Genomic DNA, 14,720 nt, shown 5'->3' with positions numbered 1-14,720 from the left:
CTTTGAAGAATCGAATATCCGGCCAAGCCGAGTGCAATTGTCAGCAATAACGATAGATTGGCAATGGAGCGGCAGGCAATTGGGTACTACTCGGTACAAGGGCGGGCAATGGCTGTGCGCTCTACTGTCTGTCTCTACTCCAAGTGTGATCACATCAGCAGCAACAAGAGGAGATGCGAGCCGACCAGCCAGCCGAGAAGCAATTCGATGCAGCCAACATGGACTAGGTGGACGTGCATCTTCCAAGATGCTTCAGAAACTTGATTATGGATTGCGACCAACCAGTCGCATTCTACACGCCTCTTCTGCCTTGGATGCTATGCTGGACTAGAAATGAGTTAGTATGGATTCCGTTCCGATTCGGAACAAACATCGGTCGGCAAATGGGCTGTTTCTCATCGGAGTTTTTGGTGCGGGCAGACAGACAGAAAGTCCAGGACTTGGTTGTTCTCCCCACCATTTCCATCCATATCGGATCATGAATCAACCCTCTGGCAGGTGAGCAATAGAGGGAGCGCATGACAAGGCGTCTCGTCTAGTGTTGGGACGTGCTTATCAGTTGGGCGATAGCAGGATATGATTGATTCACATGTGTAGGCAGGGACGAATGCAAGACAGACACACCAGCCAGGACAAAGGATGGACAAGGACAAAGAGACTGCCTCACGCTAGGCTGGCTGGAGACAAACAACCAAGACACAACAAGAGGATGGCGTCTACCCTCCATGACTGCTCATCAAGGCTGGCTAAGCTGGGGGACAAGGGCTCCAATCCCTTGCCTTGTGAAACGGCCCGCTCGGCGCGCGTTACCCTCCCATCCATCCATTCCGTTTCCCGAATGGGCTGGGGCATTGACACGAGAGAGGGCGGCTCTGGACGGTGAGAGGATGATTTAGAGGAGGCTCAAGGCTGTGTGCGTCTGTGTCGGGCTCACGAGGAAGGTCCCGTGAAGCAACTTTGGCTCGTCCCCCCTTTTACGCTGCTGCTACGCCCAGTCACTTGACCAGTCTGAGACACTGGCGAACAAGTTTTGTTGCTGCTGTGTGTGAGAGAGAGTTTGAGACGTGCGGCTTGGACGGTGAGTCTGAGCACATCAGCAGCGCAGGAGCAGTACGCAACGGGGACAGGACATGGGCCCAGCGCAGGATCAGGACGGAAGAGGGCACCCGAGACTCACGGGTGTCAGCAAGTCATCAGCATTGTCTCAGCACTCAGCAGCATCGAGCCGACGCCTGTCTTGGGTCTTGATGCGCGCCCGATTAGCATGGAGGCGCGCGCATTCATCATTAATTCTCCCTCAGAAACGGGGTGGTGGTGGTCATTCCAAGCACGCCTTGCATTGACATTGGGAAAAACCAAGGTTACGGAGCGAGTCGTGCAGTAGCAAAGGCAGCCCAGAGAAAGATCCGGCGCGATCTAGAACGCGACCGGGCGTGTGTGTGTTCCTTGTAGGTTGGAAGACGTCATGGTTTGACTCTGTCTGTGTCACCCGGGGCCCTGGCGCCCGGCTTTTAGTGGATGAACCCTAGTGTTGGCGTCCCCTTTGTTGGTTCACTCCGCTCTCCGTCTTGAACGCTACCTTCGAAGAGTCAGTGAGTGAGTGTGAACCCCCGCGATAGCTAACCCGAGGTTGATTCAATTGACTCGCTCGGGTTGGATTGAGTTGATTGACCTTGTGAGGATCGTTATCTCTCTTGTTGTTGAAACTGTCACGAGGTCATTCAAGCTTCATTTAGAGCTGGTCCTCAGCCGATATTAGTCTTGTAAGTCTTGAGTTATCGCTTATCACCCCTCGTTTCTTTTTTCTTCTCGTTAGCCAGCCTCGGCTTTCGGGTTCAATCTCCCCCACCGGATCCTAAGCCTAGGAGATCCATGGATTAATCCTCCTTTTTTTTCGTTTCTTTTTCTTCTCGGCACTTGTTGTCCACGGGGAACCGTTCCACCGTCTCCAGTTAAGATCCCCACCCACCGTCTTCTCTCCCTCACGTCGGGCCTCCGTTTCCGTTCTCGGCGTGACTGCCCGTCTCCGTTCGGGAGGGCCTCGGCCAATCTAGACGGAGGTCGATTGAACAAAGGTGCCCTTCTTTTTGTTCTTCCCGGCGGCTAGATTCGGGCCGCGTGCACGGGTAATTCTGACAAAAAAAATTCAATTCATATTCGAAAGAGGTGTGATTCAGCTTGAAAGTTGGATGACTTTTTGTTGCTCGTGGGATGGGATCAATGCCAACTGACAATTAATGTCAGACCAATTGACAAGAGTAAGAGTAAGAGTGATAGCTTCACTCCCCCTCCTAATTGCTTCTTCAGCATCAAGCAAACAATAACAGCAACAACAACAACAAGAGTCCCTATCTCCACTAGAGGTTAACAGAGGCAGACCCACTGGTCTCCTCTCGTTGAGAACCAACTCGACGACCCCTCTCCATGTGAAAATCAACTTCCGGCGGGGGTTGTTGTTTTGTGGTTGACGGTAAAGAACAACGGCAACTTGCATTTTTAATCAACATTGTCCAATGAAATACTCACATTGCACTTTTTTCTGGTTTGCCCCCTTTTACCCACCCCTTTTGATGGGCTGAAAATACAACAGACGGTGAGAGAGAGGGCGGTCAAAGGAAAACGGAGGAATAATACCGAGAGTAAGTCTTTTTTTACAAAACAAAAAATGTCAATTCCACCCGAAGCTGCAACTGACGTAGCCGTACCTCACATTAGGTCTTGGCTTTGGTTCCTGGGCGTGTCAGTATCTGCTTGGTCCAAGGGCCCGTTTTTCGCCTCAAGATGCGTGCCTTGCAACTAAAAATGGAGTTTCGAAAAAAACACCCCCTTGATGCGCTGTCAAAGTACGACATGCCTCACTCTCTGTTATGCCGTGGAGCCACACATATGTGCATGTTTATTGCATGAGGGATGCAAATCTCGCTGCATTGGTTTTCAAGTCCCGAGCGCTTGTTGTCGAAAGGTTTGAGACGTCGTCTTTGTTTCAGATCTTGAAATGGTTTGATCTTTTTCTCTTTTGTTGAATCACATTTTATGTTGCATTGTTTTCTTTGTCGATCTGCCATGTCATCACATCCCGTGGTGGCCTCAAGTCTCTCCATGCACTTGATGGGCTGAAAATGATATCCTTACAGCCACCCCCTGAAAGATGCCTCGTTGTGCAACATGACATGTCTGTCTGCCTCGATGAATTGGCTTTTTCTCTCTCTCTTTGTTTTCTGACTAGCGGTGGAGAGAAAGCCCAGCCGGCTGTGCCTGGTTTTTTGCTCGATGCTTCAAGCCTCTGGGACCAGTCATTTACCTTTTGGGGGGAATGCTGCGACGAGCTTGTACGTTTCGTGCCACCCAACATGATGACTCTTTTTCTTTTTTGCTTTTCGATTCCTATACCAAGGTTGATCCCATCAGATCTCTAGTAGTAGTGCGTAGTCAGAGCTGGGGTAGTTCCAGCCCGTGCTGCCTTGCGGTCAAAGACTAGCAAACCATTGGCTCATGACCATGACCTTTTGAGTGTGCCTAACCCCAGGCTCTCGGATGTTGCCTCGATCCAGGGCCCGCGATGGAGCGTATCAGGGTTCGCCAGCATTCTTTCCCCTTGGGAGAGTGGCGTTGGGCTGGCGGCGATTACCATTGTTGGTTAACGTCGCGGCGCAGAGCTTCGTAAGTGCGACGCCTCGATCGATGGTGGGAGATGCCTGCTCACAAAGGTGAGAGCTCTGCCGGAGCTCTATGTCCCTCTCGTTTATCGAGGCTGACACACTATTGATGTGTGCTGACGCGCATTGCTGCTGTTGATGAAGCCGTGTCCAGCGCGTCGCTCTTGGACTGCCCACCATTCTGTCTTTCCTTTGAGGACCATCGATTATAAAGTCCTCATACATCCCAATCGAGTAAGATTAAACTACTCGAAAAGTGTAGGTATTCATAGCAGGTCTATCGTTCAGTTGACCATCTCAATGACCTACTGACCGGGACATATGCCTGCTCCAAGACACTTGCGCTGGACTATACAATCTGAATAGGCACTCAGTTTGGGATGTAACATATAGGCATCACCGAGCATATAGAGGACATTGCCATACCAGTTCTACCATTCGTTCGTCGTGTCAGAATTCACATCGACAATGCATTCATTTCACCTCCATGGGCCGCCCATATCATAGTCGTGGCGATGATGTACAGCGCTTCTCACTGTGTTGAGAGGCACAGTACCATCAGACGTACAGTAACTCTTCATGCCGAGATTGGGCTAGATACAATAGTTATTTCAATGGCCCTAAGTTATACTCAAGTTTACCTCAGTCTGGCAATGTCCATGGTACCCTTTACCGTGAAGGTTCAATCATGACTTTGTCATTTGCGAAAACTGGGCAGGCCACGAAAGCAAGTCATGGTTGACTTCAAGTTGATACTTGAACGAGACAATCAATGTGCGTTTGTCTGTGGGAGAAGGAGGGCTGTTATATGAACGCTGGGGATATGTCTGATGTATAATTGCTAGTCGTTGATGTTATGTGAGGTACGTAGTATACCATGTAAATGGTGCTGGCGACTCCGACTTGAGACAACCATAAGTGCCCAATACGCGGATATAGTCCTGCATACTAAGCTATACGGCACTGAGAGAACATCACATTTGAAGAGTACAGTCTGAATGAATTTCGGTTTTTATTTACGCGTAGTTATGTACAAGCTACGGTTGTCTCTAGCCTGAACCATCCAGTCGTTGAGCTCGACGGAGTATCAACTTAAGCAGATCGGACGAAGCGAGACTTGGACTTCCATCCCCAAGCAGAGACATCACGCTTGCTCATGACAGCAACACTCTCAGCATAATCGCTAGTACCGTTCTCAGGATCAGCGTCCTTGGCCTCACAGGTAGGACCATCCTTGAAACCTCCAAGAGCACCGTTGACCTCAAAGAACTTGCGCTTGTCCTCAGTAGTAGCAACCATGTTCTGCGCAGCCTCCTCGGTCCAGCCGTTGATAAAGTCGCCGTGCGAGCACCACGCGTTACCGCAGGCCAGCTTGAAGGGAGCCTCGCCGCTCCAGCCGTTGGGGAGCACCTTGCGCAGGTCGTAGCGGATGCTGAAGCGAAGCTGGGGCATAGACTTGCTGCCCTCGGGGCACCAGTTGGCAGTGCCGTAGGTGCGGGACTTGTAGGCCGTCTCGAGGGTTTCCTCGTTGACGCACTGGGGGAAGTAGAGGAGCTGCTGCAGGTGAGTGCCGCAGGTTGAGGTAGGGAAGCCGTTCTCCCCGATGGGGACAGATTCGCCCTCGCACATCCACTCAACCTTGGCATCGGCAGGAGAGTCGGCCTGGGTCTGGGCGTTGGCTTCACCAGCAACCATCTTTAGGTTCTGAGGGATGGCGACCTCAGCAGGGGTCTCGCCGAGGTTGTAGTAAGCGCTGAAGCGCGAGACAGGAATGTGCTCGAAGGAGCTTCCATCAGCAGTGTAGAGAGGAGTAGGGATCCAGTAGACGGAGAGATCGTTGGGGTTCTCGGCGTTGGTGCAGCCCTTCTGAAGCTCGGCGCTGGTCTTTGTGTTGACGGTGACGGCATCGGAGCCGAAGAAAGAGTGCAGGTGAGACTTGCTGTACTCGCCGGGGAAGACGATAGGATCGATGTTCTTGAGCATAAAGGGAGAGGCAACGTTGACCTGGGTGTAAGCCTGGGCGGCTCCAACAAGGACGCCAGCGGCGAAGAGAATGGAGGAAGACATTGTGAGTCTGGGTTTTGGATAATACAATTGGATAGATAAAAAGATAATACAGTTGAAATATAAGTGACAATCAATGCCTATGAACGAAAGTGTAAGTAAGGAAAAAAAGAACGAATGTTGTTGCTGTCTGAGAGAAGAAACACACAAAGATCAACAGCAAAGTCCATGTTTTAATACTTTATCAATCTACCCGCCAAGCTGGAGAAACCTTGATCAACAAAACCCTTTTTCCCAAGATTCATCTCCGTTTGTTTCGCGCGAGGGGCGCTTGGCAGAGGTAAACCACCGTCGCGGGAGCTCTCAAAGTGGGAACAAGTCATGATATTATTTGCGGAATAATTGTATAAGACACAGCCTGGACGGATCTGTAACAAGGAGTTAATCTAGGTCAGTGCTCATTGGTCAATGGCTTGGCCCGCTTGGAAAACATTGAAACGTTAGACTCTACTCGAGATCCCAGAAATAATAAGCGAGTCTTGAGTTTCAAGATCTGACCAACACATATGGGGCTATGCCTTGGCAAGTATAAATAGGTAGATAGGTATTCTCCGGATGATGTCCTGTCCCCTGTGCCTCGTCGGCCGAAACCACCCGCGTTATCTGTAGATTGCTCTCATTGACTGTATGTGATACAGCTTCATCTATGGGCCCACTCCTTCTATGGAATGCATTCCGCCAAGATAGCAGTCGTTTCTTTCTATTGCTTTCTGTTCGTTCATTCGGATTGTTCTGTGGTCCTAGAATCGGATCCGATGGCCATCGACTGTAACCCCCCTGTAGGTGGGCTCAGCGACGGGCGCCAGGTCGGTGGCCTCCTCCGCTATGTACTTGCAGAGTCGAAGCGGCCTTGCGAGCCTTGTCATGTTATCGGGCTAATAGCGTTTGCCACAATTACACACAGGGTCAGTTCATACGAGATGAACGTGTACCCCAAGTAACGCGCTCGAGGGAGACGGTGAAATCTCCAAGGCTGATGGACTCAAGCTTGACGTTGAAGCTTGCCATGGGGGCATTGTCTTAGGTTCCGAGCAAATACTTGGCATTGGGTGCCGAGTTACCGTCCTCAGGTTGACATGAGGTTCTGAATTTGGCTCTCTTGCCGCCTTGGCCCTCACCCTGGTCGACAGAGTAGCTGAATTGTTGGTGTCACCGCCGACGTATCTGTCAGCCTTGACAGTCACCATCACGTAAAATCGTAGACCATCAAGCTCTCACGGCCGTCCCGCGCCTCCTTGAGCACGATGACCATCTCGTCGTCGAAGCCAACCCAGTTCCTACGGTCCTCCCACTCAGCTAGGACTCGCGGAGGCGTCCGCGGTGGCGGAGGACTGTCTGCGTCATCGGTTGGCTGCCTGGATGTAGGTCGTACCTCGATGCTGTTGCCTCCGACCCTTCCCTCTAGCTCCCACACGCGAATCTCGTCGCCCCGCGTACTGATGCTCACGGCCTTGCCCCGGGGCGTGATCTCAGCGTCCGAGATGCCTGATGTATGGCCCCATAGGCGGATCGGCGGGGAGAGGGAGAGGGACGTCGCTGTTGAGGTGCAGAGGTGTAGGACTAGCGTGTTGTCGGGGAGGGTGGCGAGGAGGTACGGGTGGCTGTAGCAGAGAGTCGTGAGCTTTGGGGAGAATGTGATAGGGAGCGTCGAGGCGAGGCGGGAAGTGATCTCGTCGTTGCCTGATGGCGATGGCTTGATGAGGAGGTCCTGCACGCCAATGCACCATCCATCACGCACCGAGAAGGTGTACGCGATGGATGCGCTCACGGAGGACGACATGCGACGGATGGAGAGAGCCAGAGGGAGGTGTGTAGTGTGCGACCTGAGTGATGTGAGGAGGTAGGGAGGTGGGAGGTGCCCCTGTGTCACCTTCGGATCCTGAGGCTTCGTATGTTTGTAGGATGAGGCGCTCGTCGGGTTCGATCTACTCGTCGAGTCGTCGCCATCGGTATCGTCTTCCCCGCTTGTTTCTCTATCGGCTGCCGGCCGATTGAACGTATAAAGCGATATCAAGCCTGCGCTTGTCGCTGTGAGCACGTACGGGTGTCCGCATGCCACCGCGACAAGTTCTCCATTGCAGCTCTTCTCGTGCCGATATCGTCTCGTCAATTCTTTGCGCTTAGGATCCAGCCTCCATATTCCGAAGCCACCATCTGCGAATCCGACCACAATGTCCACCAGGTTGCCCGAGCCACACTCATCCACTGCCAGTGATGCCGGCGCACTCTCGCTGCAGTCTTCGTTTTCGTAGAGGTCGATTTGCGCAATCGTTCGCCGTGTTCGCAGGTCCCATGCGCGCAGTCCAGATTCCGAATCGGCCGTTATCGCGATGCCTTCGACCACCTTGACAAGCGTTCTCTTTTTTCCACCGCTGTCCCCTAAACCATCTCGCACGCTGACTTCTTCTACTGCGCACTTGCCTCTAGCCCAGTTGTGTCGCAGTTTGTACTGTCTTTTCCAGTCCACGCCCTCGGTTGCGTTCCTGGGCGCATCGTCTTGCCCGACGTCCACTACTCTGCCCTTCCGTCCATCCGCCCATACGGCCCGTCGCGCAGAGTACTGTAGTCTTGTTCCTCCAGCTGCGCCGCCTCGGAAGCCAGGAATCCGTAAAGCTCGAGGGAGGACGAAGCGCTCGTAGTAGTGCTCACGCCAAAGATGTGGATCGGAACAAAGGCGATAGAGACGGTGGGAGGTGGGCGAGATGGAGAGAAGCTCGGAGGAGGACAGGAAGGATAGTATTCGAAGGATCAGCTCGGACGATATGTTGGTCAGTATATCGCGAGAGGGCGGGTCGTAGGCCCTATGCGCAAGGCGGATTCGTTTCGAGGATTGAGCTATATCGTCGTTGAGCGGGGAGCTTCCCTCGGCGGGCGGAAGCTTTCGCTTTAGAGGCATCTTGGGCAGATGGTCAGGCGCTGTGCAGGACAAGCCTGCGAACAGCTAAGAAGGCCGAGTGGTGAAATTCGAAAGTCGAGCTGGAAACGTGGTGTTGTAAATGTGAAGGTTCCAGGTTGATTGGAAATGTCGGTGGCGATGGTAGGTTCGGTGCTTGACCGGAGACTACCCTGTACTCGGCGATCTGACGGGAAGCGCTGATGATTGCCAACGCAGGGGATGAGACAAAGACAAATAGACATTCCCTCATGAATGGTATGTATCAATTTTAAGCTATGGTCATGTCCAATTTACTCTAATCAACATATATTCTGACTCCTCTACTCTCCATCGTCTTGACTGTGGGTATTTCCATGATGCGCATACCGATGTTGAATCCCAAGATATCTCCGTGTAAATGACCCAAACTCCATCCCAAATGCTTCGTGAGTTTTCGTTTTTACAGCCCAACAGCTGCAAAAATCTCGTCGTACACCCTGCCAATCCAGCCTTCCGTAAGGCCTCCCTTTGCGACAACTCCTAGGCCTCCGACCGCCCACAGGGCAGCAAAAGATATCGCCACACCGTGGATAGCAGCATATCTCCTTCTCTTCTGCGTCCTGACTTTCTTGTTTATGGTCATCGATCCGGGTCCCCAGACTGTCTTTGTCGACGGCGCCAAGCCGAGCCACTTGGCTTGTCCCCAGATCATATGACTGCATCCAACGCCAAGGAGGCCAATATAAGAGAACCAAGCAACGGCAGGGTGTCGAGCGAACCCGTGGGCAATGTAAGCCAGACCAATGTTGGAGCTGTCACCCTCCACATGCAATGGCAAAAAGCGGTTGACAAAAACGTGGGCAGCGAAGAAGGCAGAAAAGACATAGCCGGATATCGAAATGTAACTCAACGCCGGCCACAGTGATGCAGATTTGACCCTCTTGGGGTCCTCGAGCTCTGTCCTTGACCGATGGAGCGCATACATTCCCGGTGTAGCAGCGCCGTACCGCTTCATGTTCTGCGACCTCCTCAATAGACGAAGAGCAATTCCGGAACCGACGTGTGCTATCACAGGTAGGGCGACCAGGATGGGTTCGGTAAGCGAGGTCTGGTAGATCTCGCGAGTCATGAGGAGATAGGTCTCGGAACCGGCGACAGATCGGGTGATGGCGGGGATGAGGGAGACGTTGGCGAGATGGAGCGATGTAAAGATGCCCATTGCGTAACTCGAGAACTTTTGAATCCGCATGACTGGCGTGGAGTTAGCAATGGGTTGTATTACAGAGTACCGAGAGGGTAAATCAAAGAACTCACGATAGAAGATGGGACCAGGACCTGTAGCAGTACCAGATGAAGTGCTGCTTGCCAGGTTTGCGCTTGAACTCAAGCCTGGAGCACCAGTTGAGGGAGCCTTGATTGAAACTGCACTGCCCTCCATATCGTCCGAATCCACGAGTTCATATCCATCATCGCTTCCTCGGGGCGGTGGACCGAGATCTCGGCGGCTCTCATCGGCATCTATTGGCGATAAGTCTATCGGCGTGGGATCAAGTTGTTGGAGAGGCAGGTAGCCCGCCAGCGAGTCTCGAGAATCGGGGGATTGGTCGGTGTCCATGGTGCAACCATACCCAGCCGAGGAGGAGTGGGTGTTTTGCAAGACAGAAGTCGAGAAGGACAACGGACTTTGGTGGGGAGATGGGAAGAAATGATGATGGCGCGTGGGATGGGAAGCCGTTCCTTCCAGTTGGGATTAGCGCCTCAACGCCCAGAGGAAACGGGGATGCTCCCTAAACTCTGGGGCAACTTGTTCTGGAATGCCCCTGCCAGATGCCCCTGGACAGTGACGTTGAGGCGGTCCCGGGGGACCTTGGCACCTTCCGTGCGGTCAGCAACACCTGCCGAGTGTCGATTGGTTAAGTGCAGCTGGCCATGGTTTAACCTAAAATGGATTAGCGTACCGTGTTCGGAACTCATCTTAGATTCAAGCATCCATCTGGGATCCATCACATGAACTTCACTCATTAATACTACGTCGTACAAGTTTCGTATAGATTCATTGTCTGCGCACTCCTGAAATACTATATCGGCTTGCCGCCTTCCGATATCTTCATCATGCCGCCAGTAAGTCATTGTTTTTCTCCTAAAACCCCTCGTTGACGCGTTCCAGCGACATCAAACCCTCCCACCAGCGCAGACCTCCTCAGCGCGTGAGGCCCAAAAGTCCTTCTATTGCCAACTGTGCTCTAAAGGATACTCCCGTATGAATGATTACGAGGCACATCTCAGCAGCTATGACCACAGCCACAAGCAGCGCCTCAAGGACATGAAGGCCATGGTCCGTGATCCTCACGCGGGTTCACGTGCGCGCAAGGCCGAGGCCAAGGCAGACGGTCTTATCAGCATCAAACTCCCCGGCCAAGAAGGATCCAGCAGTAGCGGCGGCGGTGGAGGCGGTTTTAAGAAGGGCGGCTTCAAGAAAAGCGGCTTTAAGAGCGCCTTCACTAAGGTTGAAGGCAGTGCATCAGGGCCAGCAGTGGAGAAGCCCAAGCCAAATAACGTCCTTGAGTCTGCTCCGGCGAACTTAGGTCTTCAGAAGAATGTGTCTGCAGAGAGCGATACTGAAGATGAAGGCTACGAAGTCTACGACCCCAGGTTCCCTACGGATTAAGCCATTCGCAAACACTTCACCAACATGCACAGATATGGATTATCGTCACGACCAGCGAGTCGAGAGTTGAGAGCCTTCTATTTCACTTGAGCCTGCTCTTCACAATTGCCCGGGCCATTGAGGTCCGCCTATCTGGTTTATATCCTCTTCCAATAGCCCAAGCAGATTCCGACTTCCCGACATCCAGTCCGCCATTTGCGCAACCTGCGAGCCCTCAGGGAACACTGCGTTGGGATCGTTCGTGGCATTCATGGCCTGTTGATCCCCTGCCCCCGTGGGCATGAAACCGAGTTGGCTCAAGTACACCTCGAACTCATCTCCGATGGGTACCATTGCCTGGTCTTCTTGCTGCTGCGACTTGGCCTCGACATATAGCGCTGCCACGTTGCTCATGACATGGCAGAGTCGGAATAGCTTCGTCATAGTCTCGGACGAGTCGACAGCCTCCGCAATGGATGCGGCGAACTTGTTTATCAAGTCAAGATCCTCTGTTGATAGTGACTCGATGACATAGCAGAAGAGGACGAAGAAGGGGGCAAAAGGAGTCAACACCAAGTTCCTGCACTAGTTGTCAGCTAGATCCAAAGGGTAAAAGGCCGTAGTCAGTCAGAACATACCAATGGACATAAATGGTCTTGGCATTTGGATCCTTTCGCACCATTTCCATACACGCCAGGTGCGTGTGTACTGCCCGTCGTGCACTTTCAACACATTCGTCGCAAAACCGGCTGATAGAGCCCTCTGGGGCGGGAATAGCTCGATATATGAGCGTCATGGTTGAGAGCAGCTGTACCTCGTCGCCCTTGACGTGGACATCCACAAGAGGTGACGCTCCTATCTTTTCTAGTGAGGCGATGGCTAAGTCTCGGCTTTCAGTCGCTTCCGCCACCACTTGACGACACTCGGTTGCCAACAACCGGGCTCTTTCGACAATGACCGCCTGTGGTTGTGTCAACGCTGCCGGGCAAAACCTGTGTCATGTTAGTTGTAGATTCGAGGTTTATGCAGTGGGGGCCACATACAATTGCTCATATACTCGACCCTGGAGTGTTGCGGCTTTAAGCCACATAGTGGCAATCGCCTTGGTCTCCAGACTCAGTATGCCCTCGAAGTTGAAGGTACGTGGGATATCAATGTCCCAGTCCTGGATTACAGGGGCGCGACCTAGCCGTATAGCCAAGGCCTTGTCCGTTGTGTAAATGTACCAGAATAAAATGCCCTTGACACTGGATCCCTCTGGGTCGCGGGCTGAGTGTTCCTTTCGATGGAAACCGGCTGTTAGACACAGTTGGGCAGCAGCACTATTCAGATGCCAGGCCACAGACGGCCTGCATACATCTATGGCATATAGGGTCTGTCGATTGATCAGTATACATATGTGATTAGCTCGTAATACTTTGACTTACACCTAACAAAAGAGCTTGAACCGTTTCGACCTTGGCAGACATGAATAGCGAAACGTTTGCCAGGGCCGTCTCGAGGTTGACTCGACATATATGAAGGTACGAGACAAACTCTTCCTTGATGACCTCATTATCGGTCAACGTGTGTTGCTCCAAGAACAAGTAATAGAGACCAGCGTTGACGATGATAAAGGCCGAGTCGGAAAAGTCGTCGGTGGGAAAGTAGACCATACGGCAAAGGTTGGAAAAGTCACTGATGCCCACAAAATAGCAGACAAATGTGAAGAGACCTGGTGGAGATGCTGGATTGATGTGTTAGTAGAAGGGATTATGTTAGGAGAGGTTGGCAGGAGTACCTCTGATGCGTTTAAGAAGAGAGACTACGACCTCCATTGGTGGCATTCGAAGCTGGACCAGGCCACCTTGTGGAATCGGCTGTTGGAGAGGGAAGCGAGGACCATGGCTGATGGACTGGCGATTCTGAAGCTCTGCTAACTGTCTCAAGTTGGTGAGAGCCTCCCACATCTTGGGGCTGACATCTTGTAGCGAAGTCCGCTCAACGGCGTGCTCAAGGAACTCGCTGGCAAAGTTGGTCTGTTGGGCAATGACAGAATCACCACCAAATGCGGACTCGTCATCAGAGCTCTCGAAGCCCACGGTGGAGGCGGTAGTTGTACCAGGCTGTACAGAGGACTGCTGAGGAGTTACAGGGAATTGGATGTTGCTTGCGGGGGTGGAAACGGGACGCTGTGCTAGATCCCGGAGGATAGTTTCGATGCTGCCGAGACGAGTCTCGATCTGGTCGATCTTGCGTTCACTACAGGGCACCCAGGCCTCGAGTCAGTAACTTGTATTGCCTGGATTGGTTCTTATACGCGTATGGGGTGACGTCTCGTGGGGTATAAAGTCATGTCATGGGTGTAGATATGGATGGGTGGAGGACGTATGGGGGGAACCAACTATTGGGACGAGATCAGGACTCTTTGCCGAGGCTCTTTAGGTCTCTGGCCAACGCCTGTAGACGTACAGGATCTCTTGGCGATGCGGCAGTTGGAGCAAGGCCAGTCTTTATCGCAACGGATCTATTACATGCAGTCTGTTATTCCATCTGCTCATGTGATCTACGCTACCTCTCTAACGAAGCAGCAGATAGACTTGACATGTCTAGGTAATGCTTACCTTTCTCATACGGCATTGATCACACTGTTTTACCCCATCGAGGATACAGTCAGCATTGATTCATAAAGAGTAACTGTTTGTTCCCCACGAGTGTCGTCGTGTGGCTGCACGTCTCCCCATTTACACGAGCAAGGCCGGTTGCATGTACATCAGCATAGGGCGCACCATCGACATGAGGCCCAGCAAAGACTGTTTTTGGCTAAAATCAATGACTTACCGCTCGTCTTGCAGTGTCATCGGGACCCGCGGGCCCGGATGTCGAGCCAACCTTGGCCTGATCCATACGTTTTGATATGCACCAAACTTCAGAAAGGAGGGGTTGTCACAACCCAAAAAAGATGGTGGATATTTTTGCTTTGAAAGAGTTTCTTGGAAGAAATGCCTTGGATTTTCAATGAATCATTCAACATAAAAAGCAGGAATCTATGAATGCTGACGACGCAAGAAAGGCTTGAGGGCTACTTTAATCCCAAGGATTGAATTCGAGGAACTGTCCGGGCGCCGCGGAGACCGAACCGGGGGTATTTGATGCTCCGGAGAGTCGGGGTGTGGCTGAAAGCTCCGATCCATGTGGCGATCGCTTTAGTTTTTGGGTAGTAGGTGTGGCTGTCTGTCTTGTTTGATTCGATCCGAAGGGAAAGGAATGAATCTCCGGCTCCTGTTCGAGACGTCATGTCACGTTATGCCTTTTCTCTCTCAAATTCCCAACAAATCATCCCTGTTTCAACTCTATTTCATCAGCCGTTATGATTCCTTTCTTGAAGGACGAATACGTACGCTTCATCTAGGACTACGATAAGCCAGGACTTGGAGAAGGTTGAATTTGGCTCAGAGGCTGAAAAAGGACCGCGCCTGGAAATTACAGTTGCTTTTTT

The 14,720-nt window shown here is 52.1% G+C and overlaps 5 protein-coding genes across 5 annotated transcripts; 1 reads left to right on the top strand and 4 right to left on the bottom strand.

The window, feature by feature from the left end:
* Positions 1-4,748: 4,748 nt before the first annotated feature.
* Positions 4,749-5,723, bottom strand: NECHADRAFT_92206 (uncharacterized protein; the record flags this gene model as incomplete). Its single annotated transcript, XM_003040952.1, has 1 exon — positions 4,749-5,723. The coding sequence occupies one exon, from the start codon at positions 5,721-5,723 to the stop codon at positions 4,749-4,751; it is 975 nt and encodes a 324-aa protein (XP_003040998.1).
* A 1,183-nt stretch (positions 5,724-6,906) lies between these two features.
* Positions 6,907-8,616, bottom strand: NECHADRAFT_36970 (uncharacterized protein; the record flags this gene model as incomplete). Its single annotated transcript, XM_003040951.1, has 1 exon — positions 6,907-8,616. One exon carries the CDS (start codon positions 8,614-8,616, stop codon positions 6,907-6,909), a length of 1,710 nt encoding a protein of 569 aa, XP_003040997.1.
* Positions 8,617-9,055: 439 nt separating this feature from the next.
* NECHADRAFT_36928 (uncharacterized protein) lies at positions 9,056-9,844 on the bottom strand (the record flags this gene model as incomplete). Its single annotated transcript, XM_003040950.1, has 1 exon — positions 9,056-9,844. The coding sequence occupies one exon, from the start codon at positions 9,842-9,844 to the stop codon at positions 9,056-9,058; it is 789 nt and encodes a 262-aa protein (XP_003040996.1).
* Positions 9,845-10,762: 918 nt separating this feature from the next.
* NECHADRAFT_36864 (uncharacterized protein) lies at positions 10,763-11,263 on the top strand (the record flags this gene model as incomplete). Its single annotated transcript, XM_003040987.1, has 1 exon — positions 10,763-11,263. A coding segment is annotated over one exon (501 nt), but the record flags the coding sequence as incomplete, so codon positions are not given.
* A 99-nt stretch (positions 11,264-11,362) lies between these two features.
* NECHADRAFT_36964 (uncharacterized protein) lies at positions 11,363-13,485 on the bottom strand (the record flags this gene model as incomplete). The annotated part of the gene is made up of 5 exons (XM_003040949.1): positions 11,363-11,822; positions 11,881-12,234; positions 12,286-12,617; positions 12,670-12,968; positions 13,023-13,485. Coding segments are annotated over 5 exons (1,908 nt in total), but the record flags the coding sequence as incomplete, so codon positions are not given.
* Positions 13,486-14,720: the final 1,235 nt, after the last annotated feature.

This window comes from Fusarium vanettenii, assembly GCF_000151355.1.
Source record: "Fusarium vanettenii 77-13-4 chromosome 3 genomic scaffold NECHAsca_54_chr3_4_0, whole genome shotgun sequence".
Lineage (NCBI taxonomy): Eukaryota > Fungi > Ascomycota > Sordariomycetes > Hypocreales > Nectriaceae > Fusarium > Fusarium vanettenii.
The sequence above is the reverse complement of the archived record's forward strand: the minus strand, read 5'-3'. Positions and strand labels throughout refer to the sequence as shown.